Genomic DNA, 13,570 nt, shown 5'->3' with positions numbered 1-13,570 from the left:
CGCTTTTGGTGGAAAGGTCTGCTGGCCCAATGTGGGGCTTGATATTCATGTGGCAAACGCAAAGGAGAATTCCATATTTATAAAGTATATACAATGCTTTCTTTTGAAACTACATACAAACTTTACCCTTTCTGATTCGCATCCATCCCACACAGACGCCAGCATCGTCTGGACTGGGATTCGCAGCTTTTTAGGAATGCATTGTTCCAAATTAATTCCACAATACATTTTCAAGGAACGGAAGACTAGTAGCCAAAGCCATTTACTAAATGTAAATGACCGAAACCCAAAAATCACTCTAACAGGAAACAACTTTTTCTTTTATATAATATTACTCTATTCCTCAAAGCCTGTATCCTCCATACATTTTAAAAACTTTATCAAAGCATCTGCAATCTGAGAACAAATTTTAAAAACATTGTCAAAGTCCACTTATATTTTCAATTTCCTCCAAGACCTGAGAGTGGAATCGAATATTCACCTTTCACATATGACTCTTATTCTTCACAGGGCATCTCAGATAGAAATAACCTCTCCCTGCCTCTAGTCTATGCATGTATACACAGCAATAAAGAGGAACTAACTTCAGAAAAAGACTGACAATTAGCTTCTGCTCCCTGTCCAGCCCTAAAAGTTCATAGAATCATGCTGCATGATCAGCTGAGGTCTACTATTTGGACCAAAGTGGTCAGCAATCTAGCAACCCAGGAGAGGGATTGGAATGGAAACTTCTTTCTGGGTGACAGACTTTTAGGTGATGGTGCAAACTGACCAAAAGGGTCTCAACCTGAAACATTGGCTATTTATTCTCCTCCACAGATGCTACCTGACTTGCTGAGCCCTGTGTGTTGCTAGAGACCTCCATGTGTTCTTATGACTGTCAGTGGCTAATGTCCCACTGACACCTGCATGCCACTCAAGTTCTTCCCAAAAACATTGCTCTCAGCAGAAAATGGTTTCTGTGACCTAATTTGTAATTTATCCACAATGAGTTAAAATATTTAACTTGCTGGCACGTCTGGAAAAGGACGAGCTACGTATTCGGAAGTTAGATGTACCATTCTAGATCGAGGATATGGAAGCAATAGGACTACTGTCATGTGAATTAAAGCGTCATAATCAGGGTTTATACGCTACAGGTAAGGGCATATTTCTCTTAGATGAAGCATAATAGAATATATTGAATGTATAAAGCTGGCACGGAATAGTCTCCAATGTAGTATAATAGAATTCTCAGTACTTGTTTTATGTTACCACACACTTATTATCTTGCAGAATGAACAGCCCACTCCTGAACAGAAATAGCCCCAACTTCACATCTTTTGCATCTGTGGATGAATGGCTGGATGTCATTAAAATGGGACGTTATAAAGACAACTTTGCAGCTGCAGGTTATTTATCACTGGGTCTGGTAATGAGAATGAACATGGAGTAAGTACCAAGAAAATGCAATGATTAATACACTGAATTAATATGATGGATTAAAATGCTCATTTTTGCAGTGAAATGTACTATTAAATGAAACTTAACATCCATTTCTCCCCTGCCAATAAATCATGCTGTGTGTGGGATTCTGAGATCACTGATAATTTCCTCTATTTGGAAAAAAATTAAATTTAAGACTTTTGATTCATTTTCAAATGGGAGAGCTGTTAGTGGAACTTCTGAAGATGTTGGGGACAGCAGTTCACTGACCTTGCTGGTGTTGGCAGATTCGAGTGGAGTAAGGAGGGCTGGAATCATCGAGTGGGTCCACTCTCCCTCACGCAGATACTGTCCTCTTGACCATTCACATCCAGCACCAGGTGATCACAGCCTCCCACTCCGGCCACCGCTGGAATCTCAGCTCCCAGAGGGTTTATCTGTGAGAAAAGCTGGGGGATATCGGCCACAGATGACAGGGCAGTTGGGATTGGTAAGGTCAGTGACTGACCGTGAAGCAGTCGTCTCGACACAAGAGAAAGGAAGTTGGTCAGGGGACATAGGGTATGGCTATAGCATGATGAGGCTGGGAGGAAGGAGATTCTGAAATGGAAATAAGGCAACAGGATGGAAGTTGCAGTGCTTGTAGGTATAGTCTGAGAAAAGAGGCAGGGAACCACAGAGCAGTGAGGAGAGTGGGAAATGGGAGCAGAGACTATAGGTAGGAAAATAGACAAAAAAGCAAGAGTATGTTGCTGAGGACAAGAGTGTGCATGTGCCATTCATGTGTGTGAGTGTGTGTGTGCGTGTGTGTGTGTGAGTGTGTGTGTGTGTGTGTGAGTGTGTGTGTGAGTGTGAGTGTGTGTGTGTGTGTGTGCGTGTGTGTGTGTGAGAGTGTGAGTGTGAGTGTGTGTGTGTGCGTGTGCGTGTGTGTGTGTGTGAGTGTGAGTGTGTGTGTGAGTGTGTGTGTGTGTGTGTGTGTGAGTGTGTGTGTGTGTGTGTGTGTGTGTGTGTGTGTGTGTGTGTGTGTGTGTGTGTGTGTGTACAGGCAGAGGAAAAGGCAAGTTACTTGGATCAGAGTTGGATCAGAGGGCTGGGAAACACGGTATGCATCAGCATGCGGGCGCACCAATACTATGTCCAGAAACCAATATTTTCTTTGTTTAGTATTTGTTTTTTCCATATGTTTACTTCTATGTTTTCTATTGATAACATGTTGCTATGTAATCAATCCAAATCCACAAGTTTTTATCTAGACAAAAATGTACATTCTAACTGGAAATATCTCCAATGGTTAAAGTGCTGAAGGGTGCTAAAATACTGAACAATTCATCACGTTATTCATTCATACTAATTCAGTCATACTGCTACGGGGGTCAGGGGGTATGGAGGGAAGGCTGGGGCGGGGTTCTGAGTTGGATGATCAGCCATGATCATAATAAATGGCGGTGCAGGCTCGAAGGGCCGAATGGCCTACTCCTGCATCTATTTTCTACGTTTCTATGTTTCTATATTACATAATATAAAGGGCAAATGAAAATGACACGTGCAAGCGCAGCGGCCATTCTTTTGAATGGGTCAGTGTTTAGAGTGATCATTCTCCCATCATTTTAGCAAGGTCAGCTTGGGCGAGGTAAAGTATCCAGTAGGTTTATCTCTTTTTGTTCTTATTTGTTCATTCCTCATCTGTTAGGGCACAAGAATGGCTCCGGAGGCAGTGTTTTGTACTCTGTATGGGATGTGGGAAGTCTGGGAGACGAGAGGTCTCCCAGATAAACACATTTGCACCAAGTACACCAAGTTGCGGCTCCTGACACAACGTATTAAGGGACTGGAGTTATAGCTCGATGACCTTTGACTCAGACAGGAGAATGAAGAGGTGATAGATAGGAGCTACAAGGAGCTAGTCTCCCCTAGATTTCAGGAGACAGGTAACTGGGTGACTGTCAGGAGGAGGATGGGAAATGCACAGCCAGTGTAGGGTACACCTGAGGCCATTCCCTCAATAATAGGTATACAACTTTAGATACTGTTGAGTGGGACAAACTACCGGTGGGGGGGGGAGGGGGAGAGTGGAGTAGCCACAGTGACTGTGTGTCTGGCACTGAGTCTGGTGCTGTGGCTCAGAAAAGGTGAGAGGTTAAAAGGACTGCAGTTTTAGTAAGAGATTCCATACTAATAGGAACAGAAATTACATATGAAGGTGAAATAGAGGCATCTGGTTGGGTTGTTGCCTCTCTGGTGCCAGGGTCAGGAAGGTCTCCAGTCGAGTCCATGGCGTTCTCAAGGGCAAAGGTGAGCAGCCAGAGGACTTGGTAAAAAATGGTAGACATGGTGAGGTGGTCCTGAAGAGAGAATTTAGGGAGCTAGGAGAAAAGCTGAGAAACAGGACCTCCAGGATAGTTTTGCAGCTGAATGTGTGGCTGAGATACTGGTGCAGGAGACAGGTGTTCAGATTTATGGATCATTGGATCTCTTCTGGCAAAGGTATGATCTGTGCAAAACGGATGGGTTACACGTGAGCCCAAGCGTTCCAATATCCTTGGGGGCAGGTTTGCTAGAGTTGTTCAGTCATGTGTGTAGTGGAAGTTTTCATATTTTATTATTTTACAAGATTGAATTGAAGGTTCTGGAGTGGTCCACTCAGAGTCCAGACTTCAATCCAATGGAGAATATGTGGCTGGTCCACACAGACTCAAGGCTGTATTTGCTGCCAAAGGTGCATCTAATAAATACTGATTTGAAGAGGTGAATACTTATGCAATCGATTATTTGGTGTTTTATATTTGTAATTAATTTAGATCACTTAGTAGAGATCTGTTTTCACTTTGACACAAAAGAGTCTTTTTCTGTTGATCAGTGTAAAAAAAAGCCAAATTCAGTCCACTGTAATTCAGTGCTGTAAAACAATAAAACATGAAAACTTCCAAAAGGGATGAATACTTTTTATAGGCATTGTGCATCCAAAAGAGGAAGGTGTATTCTGAAGGCAAGGTGAGACAACTGCAGTTAACAAGAGAAGTCAAAGCCAACATAAAAGCCAAAGAGAGGGCATATAACAGAGCAAAACTTTGTGGGAAGTTAGAGGATTGAGAAGCTTTTAAAAACCAATAGAATGCAACTAAAATGGTCATTTAAAAGGAAATGATGGAATGCAAAAGTAAGCTAGCCAATAATATTAAAGAGGATACAAAAAGTTTCTTCAGATACATAGAGTGTAGGCATGAATGGATATCACACCACTGGAAAACAATGCTAAAGAGGACAATGCTTTCCGGATCTCCCCCTCCCCCTCCCACTTTCAAATCTCTTACCAGCTCTTCTTTCAGTTAGACCTGACAAAGGGTCTCGGCCCGAAACGCCAACTGTACCTCTTCCTATCGATGCTGCCTGACCTGCTGCGTTCACCAGCAACTTTTATGTGTGTTGCTAAAGAGGTAGTAATGGGAACAAGGAAATGGCAGACAAAAAGAATAAATATTTTGCATCAGCCTTCACTGTGAAAGATACTAGCAGTATGATAGAAGTTCCAGGGAGTCAAGGGTCATTAAGTGAGTGAAGTTGCCGTTACTAGGGAGAAGGTTCTTGGGAAACTGAAAGGTCTGAAGGTAGGTAAGTCACCTGGCCTAGATGGTCTACACCCCAGGGGTCTGAAAGAGGTGGCTGAAGAGATCATGGATGCATTATCAGTGATCTTCCAAGAATCACTAGATTCTGGAATGGTTCCAGAAGACTGGAATTGCAAATGCCATCCCATTCTTCAAGAAGTGGGGGAGGCAGAAGAAAGGAAACTATAGGTCAGTTAGTCTGACCTCAGTGGTTGGGAAGATGTTGGAGTCAATTGTTAACGATGTGATTTCGGGATACTTGAAGGCACAGGATGAAATAGGGCCGTAGTCATCATGGTTTTCTCAAGGGGAAATCTTGCCTGACAAATCTGTTGGAATTCTTTGAAGAAATAACAAGCAGGATAGACAAAGGAGAATTGGTTGATATTGTGTACTTGGATTTATAGAAGGCCTTTGACAAGGTGCCATACATGAGACTACCTAACAAGTTAAGAGCTCATGGTATTACAGGAAAAATACTAGCTTAGATAAAGCAGTGGCTGCCTGGCAGGAGACAAAGAGGAGAAATAAAGAGAGTCTTTTCTGTTTGGCTGCCAGTGACTAGTGGTGTTCCATAACGGTCTGTGTTGGGACCACTTCTTTTTAAGTCATTTGTCAATGATTTAGATGACGGAATTGATGGCTTGGTTGCAAAGTTTACAGATGATACGAGGATCGGTGGAGGGGCAGGAAGTTTTGAGGAAGTAGAGAGGCTACAGAAGGACCTAGACAGATGATCAGAGTGGGCAAAAAAAGCAGATGGAACACACTGTCAGGAAATATATGGTCATGCACTTTGGTAGAAGAAATACAAGGGTAGACTATCTTCTAAATGGAGAAAAAATTCAAAAATCTGACGTGCAAAGGGACTTTGGAGTCCTTGTGTAGGATTCCCTAAAAGGTTAATTTACAGCTTAAGTCTGTAGTGAGGAAGGGAAATGCGATGCTAGGATTCATTTCAAGGTAAAATGAATGTTTGAATGATTTTAGAATGGTGCAGGAAATACACGGTTGTAGTTATGGGTGATTTCAACTTCTCTCATATTGACCGGCACCTCCTGACTGCAAGGGGGATAGATGGGGCTGAACTTGTCAGGTGTGTTCAAGAAGGATTCCTGACACAGTATGTGGACCGGCCAACAAGAGGAGAGGCCATACTGGATCTAGTTCTGGGTAATGAACCTGGTCAGGTGGTAGACCTCTTGGTGGGGGAGCATTTTGGTGAGAATGACCACAACTCCCTTAGCTTCAGCATAGCTATGGAAAAGGATAAAAACAGAAAAAATGGGAAAGTGCTTAACTGGGGAAGGGCCAACTATGAAGGGATGAGGCAGGAACTAGCGAGAGTAAATTGGAAACAGATGTTCAAGGGTGAAAGCACAGAAGTAGTGTGGAGGAAGTTTAGGGACCACTTGTGCTGGGTTCAGAATAGGTTTGTGTCACTGAGACAAGGGAAAAAATGGTAGGAAAAGGGAACCGTGGCTGATGAAACACATGAGCCAACTCGTTAAGAGGAAGAAGGAAGCACATGTTAGATGTAAGAAGCAGGAAGCAGGAGGGGCCATTGAGAAATATAGGGTAGCCAGGAAGAAGCTTAAGAAAGGACTTAGGAGAGCTCGAAGGGGGCATGAGAAGGCCTGGTCATGTAGCATTAAGGAGAACCCCAAGGCGTTCTATGCGTATGTGAAGAACAGAAGGATGACTAAAATGAAGGTGGGGCCGCTAAATAATAAAGAAGGCAACATGTGCCTGGAGGCCGAGGAGGTTGGGGAAGTCCTAAATGAATAATTTGCTTCAGTATTCACAAGTGAAAAGGATCTTGATCAGGGTGAGGTCGAAATAGAACAGGCCAGCGTGCTGGACAATGTGGAGATTAAGGAAGAAGAAGCGTTGGATCTTCTTAAAAACATCAAGATTGATAAATCCCCAGGGTCGGACGTGATATACTGCAGGTTGCTGTGGGAAGTGAGAGAAGAGATCGCTGGAACAGTAGCTATGACCTTTGGCTGCAGGGGTGATGTCGGAGGACTGGAGAAGGGCAAAAGTTGTTTCCTTGTTTAAAAAAGGTAATAGGGAGAATCCTGGGAACTATAGACCAGTGAGTCTTATGTCGGTGGTCTGCAAACTATTGGAACAGATTCTTAAGGATAGGCTCTACAAGCTTCTGGAGAAGTATAGTCTACTCAAGGATAGTCAACATGGCTTTGTGAAGGGAAGGTTGTGCCTCACGAGCCTAATTGAGTTTTTTGAAGAGATAACAGAAGAAATTGATGAGACTAGGGTGGTAGATGTGGTCTGCATGGATTTTAGCAAGGCATTTGACAAGGTCCCCCACGAGAGACTCACCCAGAAAGTCATGAGGCATGGGATCAGTGGAACCTTGGTTGTTTGGATAAAAAATTGGCTTAAAGGAAGAAAACAGAGGGTAGTAGTGGAAGATAAATATTCTGCCTGGAGGTCGGTGACTAGTGGAGTGCCGTAAGGATCTGTCCTGGGACCCCTGTCTTTGTGATTTTTATAAATGACCTGGATGAAGAGGCGAAAGAATGGGTGAGTAAGTTTGCTAATGACACAAAGATTGGAGGAGTTATGGATGGAGTTGTAGGTTGTTGAAGGTTACAAGAGAATATAGTCAGGATGCAGAGTTGGGCAGAAAAGCAGCAGATGGAGTTCAATCCAGATAAGCGTGAGGTGATGCATTTTGGAAGGACAAACCAGAAGGCTGAGTACAGGGTTAATGGTTGGTTACTTAAGAGTGTGGATGAACAGAGGGACCTTGGGGATCAAATCCATACATCCCTCAAGGTCGCTGCACAGGTCGATAGGATAGTTAAGAAGGCCTATGGGATGCTAGGCTTCATTAATAGGGGGATTGAGTTCAAGAGTAGAGAGATCATGTTGCAACTGAACAAATCTCTGGTGAGAGGACACTTAGAGTATTGTGTTCAGTTCTGGTCACCTCATTCTAGGAAGGATGTGGAAGCTATGGAGAGGGTGCAGAGGAGATCTACCAGGATGTTGCCTGAATTGGAAAACAAGTCTTATGAGGCAAGGTTAGCAGAGCCGGGACTTTTCTCTTTGGAGCATAGAAGGATGAGAGGGGACTTGATAGAGCTCTACAAGATTATGAGAGGCATAGATAGGGTGGCTAGCCAGTACCTGTCTCCCAGGGCACGAATACCAAACACCAGAGGACATATGTACAAAGTTAAGGGAGGGAAGTTTAGGGGAGACATCAGGAGTAAGTTTTTTACACAGGGGGTTGTGGGTGCCTGGAATGACTTGCCAGGAATGGCGGTGGAAGCTAAAACATTAGGAGTATTTAAGAACCTCTTGGACAGGCACATGTATGAAAGAAAAATAGAGGGTTACGGGGTAGTGTGGGTTTAGTACGTCTTTTTAAAGAATATATGGGTCGGCACAACATCGAGGGCCGAAGGGTCTGTACTGCGCTGTGGTATTCTAGTGTCTTATGTCTAGTGACTAGAATATAAAAGCAAGGATGTAATGTTGAGACTTCATAAGATACTGGTGAGGCCTCACTTGAAGTATTGTTAGCAGTTTTGGGCTCTTTATCTTAGAAAGTGCATGCTGAAACTGGAGAGGGTTCAAAAGAAGTTAACAAAAATTATTCCAGGATTTTATGGCTTGTCATATTAAGAGTGTTTGATGGCTCTAGGCCTGTATCAGGATCAGTATCAGTATCAGAATCGGGTTTATTATCACTGGCATATGTTGTGAAAATTGTTAACTTAGCAGCAGCAATTCAATACAATACATGATATAACATAGAAAAAAGAAACAATAAGTGAAGCACAGTAAGTAAATATATGTATATTAAATAGATTAAAAATAGTGCAAAGACTGAAATAATACATATTAAAAAGTGAGGTTGTGTTCGTGGGTTGCCCATTTAGGAATCGTATGGCAGGGGGAGGAAGCTGTTCCTGAATCGCACTGTGTGTGCCTTCAGGCTTCAGTACCTCCTTCCTGACAGTAACAATGAGAAGAAGGCATGACCTGTGTGATGGAAGTCCTTTAATAATGGACTTTGCCTTCCTGCATCCTGCTCCTTGAAGATGTCTTGGGTACTGCGGAGGCTAGTACCCAAGATGGAGCCCACTAATTTTGCAACTTTCTGTAGCTTCTTTTGATCCTGTGTAGTAGCTCCCCACCCCCATACAGACAGTGATGTAGCCTGTCAGAATGCTCTCCATGCACCTGTAGAGGTTTTTGAGTGTTTTAGGTAACAAACCAAATCTCCTCAAACTCCAAATGAAATAGAGCCACTATCTTGCTTTCTTTTTAGCTGCATTGATATGTTGTGACCAGGTTAGATCCTCAGAGATCTTGACACCAAGGAACTTGAAATTGTTCACCTTCTCCACTTCTGATCACTCTATGAGGATTAGTTTGTGTTCCCTCATCTTACCCTTCCTGAAGTCCACAATCAGCTCTTTGGTCTTACTGACATCGAGTGCAAGGTTGTTGCTGTGACAACACTCAGCTAGCTGGTATATCCCACTCCTGTACGTCCTCTCATCTCCATTAGTGATTATACCAACAATCATCAGCTAATTTATAGATGATATTTGAGCTATACCCAGCCACCCAGTCATGGGTATAGAGAGAGGAGAGCAGAGGGCTATGCACACACCCCTGAGGTGTGCTATCAATGAGGTGGAGATATTATCACCAATCTGCACAGATTGTGGTCTTCCAATTAGTAAGTCAAGGATCCAGTTGCAGAGAGAGGTACAGAGGCCAAGGTTCTGTAGCTCATCAATCAGGTATGCGGGAATGATGGTGTTAAATGCTGAGGACCGGGTCGAGACAACAGAAACTTATGGAGAAGAGGAGTTTGGTGGGTAATAAAATGGACGAGCTCACGGCACTAGCCAGGCGTCAGAGAACATTTTGGGAGTGCAATGTTATGTGTTTTACTGGAACGGGGCTGCACGAGGACATACCCGATCAAATCTTTTCCATGGACGGCTTCCAGACTGTTCGGGCTAACCGGAAGTGCACTGAGAGTGGTAAGCGTAAAGGAGTTGGGTGTTTACTGTTCTGGTTAACAACGGATGGTGCAATCCGGGTCATATTACAATCGAGGAACGTGTTCATAGACCAGATATTGAACTTTTTGCTGTTGGACCTCGGCCATATGCCACCGAGATACAACACTGGGCGTCACGGGAGGTTGTTCCTGCCTGTGGCCATCGAACTTTGCAGTTCCTCCCGTGGAGGGTCAGACACCCTGAGCCAATAGACTGGTCCTGGACTTATTTCCATCTGGTATAGTTTGCATTTTGTTGTTTGTTTGTTTGTGGTTTATGTATTGTTATATTTATGCTCTATTCTTGGTTGTTGCAGCTGTAACGAAACCTAATTTCCCTCGGGATCAATAAAGTATATCTATCTATCTATCTATTTAGTCAACGAACAGTATCCTGACAAAAGTGCTTGTATTGTCCAAATGGTCTAAGGCCATGGAGAAGAGCCATTGAATTAGTGTCTGACGTAGACCTATTGTGGCGATAGGCAAGTTACAGTGGGATCAGGTCCTCGCTGAGGCAAGAGCTCACCCTATTTACGACTAAACTCTCAAAGCATTTCATCACTGTAGATGAGAGTGCTATTGGGTGATAGAACGAGGGGTGACCTAATTGAATCCTATCGAATATTGAAAAGCCTTTATAGAGTGGATGTGGAGAGGATGTTTCCTCAGGTGGAAAGCCTAGGGCAAGAGGACACAGTCTCAGAATAGAGAGGTGTCCTTTTAGAATGGAAATGAGAAGGAATTTCTTTAGCTAGAGAGTGGTGAATCTGTGAAATTTGTTCCCAAGGCAGCTATGGAGGCCATGTCTTTCCATATATTTAAGGCAGAGGTTGACAAATTCTTGATTGCTCAGGGCATGAAGGGATACAGAGAGAAGGCAGGAGATTGGGGCTGAGAGGAAAAATTGATCAGCCATGATGAAATGGCAGAGCAGACTCGATGGGCCAATTGGTCTATTTCTGCTCCTATATCTTATGGTCTTATATTTAATACAATTAATGGTAATTATGTATTTGAAACTGAAATGACTGACTGGGTCATCAGGAAGTGGGCTGAGAGCCCAGACAGTCTTCAAAAATTAGTGAGCCATGGTGCTTTAACCATGATATAACACAATTTAAGAAAGATCCATCATTAAGGACATGGTGACATGGATTTAATAAATCACAGTATGATTTGAGAGAGTGTTTATGAGGAGAAAGTCACATTTAACAAATTTAATCAGCTTTATTCTTGAGTATATAAATAAAGAGTAAATGGGGGAATATGTAGATATTGTATATCTGGATAATGATAGTTTATTACAACAGAAACTAAGGGCTTGCAGAACTGATATATCAGTTTAACACCAAAATAGATTTAGGTAAAGAACAAAAAAACAGACTAGGATTAACAAAAATTGTAAATTTTCAGGTTGGAAGGCTGCTGCTAGTCAGAGAGCAATGGCCAGACTCGCGTTATGGAGGATTGTATTGCCAGAACACCATATAATTATGATATTCCATAACGCAAATCCACAATTCCCATTAAAACCTATGTTATAAGTGGAAATACATTCCTATGTGATAGGTTATCTTTTAACAATAAAGAGAATACTGCAGCTACTGGTTCATAGTGTGGGGCCACTGAAGTGATTACCTTGTCAGTTTCCAAAGACACAAGAAACTACAGAAACCTATCACCTTGCTATCTTCAGTTCAATGGAGACACACACTTTTAAACACCTATCAAGTATATTTTAATGATGTAGCTCAAAACAAAGAGAAGTATTTGCTTATATTTATAACTTGTACTTAAACTTGCTGCTCCTACTTCACTCAGGGTAAATAATGTGGCAAAATATTGAAAAAGAACGTGAGAGGCTACAAAACAAACCATGGATTAATTTGATTGATTCTGAGGACGAGAGGCTGATTTGTGAAGGGAGGTTGGGAGAGATGGTGTTATAGCCATTTAAAGAGTGAGAAGTGAATTCATTGAGGCAAATGGGAAATCGGGAAAACATTGACAGGGTAGGTACTGAGGTTTGACAAAGATCAGGGTCAGGGAGCTTCAGCTTAGAAGAAGGAGAAGGTGATTTCATTCTAAGTTGAAAAGAAATATTCTTATGCAGAAATTTCTACATCTTTGGATTTCCCTACCATAGATCTTGTTGAATATCAACAATAATGCCTTAACACGAGGAATTCTGCAGATGCTGGAAATTCACTTTTTGGCTCTCAGAAGATAGTAGAGTGGCATTATAGATTCTGGTGCCCTCGTAGCTCCAGAGGCCTGGAATCAATCCTGACATTAAGTGCATTCTGTAAGGAATTTGCCCATTTCCCTTGAGATGATATGGATTTCCCTGGGATCTCCTATTTATCTCACATCTCAGTGGTGAGTTAATTCAAGTGCAGATGATTGGGTAATATTGATGGACATGTGCGAGTGAATAGGTTATTGGAAGTAAATGAGAAATGGGATTGATGGGGATGCTCTGAAAGCTAACATAAACTAAATTGGCCACACTTCAAGGAATAAATGATAAAATATGGAGACTTGGCATTAAAATGGACAATGCGTAACCTGAGGGGCCCAGTTATTTTACTCCTGTTTCTTATGTTGTATTTGAATAGGTCTCAGATGGTGTCCTGTATCTGAACTACATGTTCTCCCATGCATTATTCCTTTTATTTTATACAATTATTCACTTTCTTTTCCAAGAGATTACTTTGAATCTCTGCACACACAGTCCTGATTCATCAAATCTTTCACCTTTACACAGTCTTTTACAATTTTAAACCCTCTATTTTCTTACCCCTTAATCTCCTTTGGCCCACTTTATCAAGCGTCTGATCTTCTTTTCTCAGTACTAGTTTGAATTATGCAACAAACCTGGGTCCAGATTGAAATCAGTCCTCAAGAAGTTTTGTGAGCATGCTCTACGCTTCTTGTGTGAAAGGATAATGCCCCTGTACAATCCATTCTTTGAGGGACATTCACCTGCAGACTGTTGATAGCCTGGATTTGATATTTGATAGCATATTGAACATGAAGTTGCCGCATTGGTGTTGTAAGGAGTGCATTCCTCCAAATGGATAGTAAGTCAGACTGCTGTACACCTTATTATGGATTCTTCAGCTGAAGAGAAGAAAGAAAAGTAAAGCCTTGTGCAGTAATGTTAGTTTTAAATGAAACAGAACACCAAATACTAAAACAGAAAACATTGGAAACACTCAAAGGGTTAGGCAGAATCAGTGGAAGGAGTTAATGAGCAGAAATATTAATTCTGTTACTCTCTCCACAGCTGCTGCCTGACATGCTGAGTGTTTCCAGAAGTTTCTATTTTTATTTCAAAATCCTAGCATCCTTTGATATATTAACAGTCAAAATCCACCTTCTGTGGGAAACTTTTCAATTCCTTTACTGAGTTTTCTCCATAGATTTCCAGGGTTTTAATAACACACTTATAATGGACTACTCAGAACTGGACAGCTAC

The 13,570-nt window shown here is 42.1% G+C and overlaps 1 protein-coding gene across 1 annotated transcript in view; it reads left to right on the top strand.

The window, feature by feature from the left end:
• The window catches only part of epha8 (eph receptor A8), a 527,259-nt gene that overhangs the window by 500,014 nt on the left and 13,675 nt on the right, over positions 1 to 13,570 (top strand). The window contains exon 17 of the mRNA XM_072245448.1: positions 1,276 to 1,431. Within this exon, the coding sequence (XP_072101549.1) occupies positions 1,276 to 1,431 (156 nt within the window). The remainder of the gene's footprint in view (positions 1 to 1,275; positions 1,432 to 13,570) is intronic.

This window comes from Mobula birostris, chromosome 27, assembly GCF_030028105.1.
Source record: "Mobula birostris isolate sMobBir1 chromosome 27, sMobBir1.hap1, whole genome shotgun sequence".
NCBI lineage: Eukaryota > Metazoa > Chordata > Chondrichthyes > Myliobatiformes > Myliobatidae > Mobula > Mobula birostris.
Note: the sequence above shows the minus strand (reverse complement) of the source record. Positions and strands in the feature narration are given on the sequence as shown.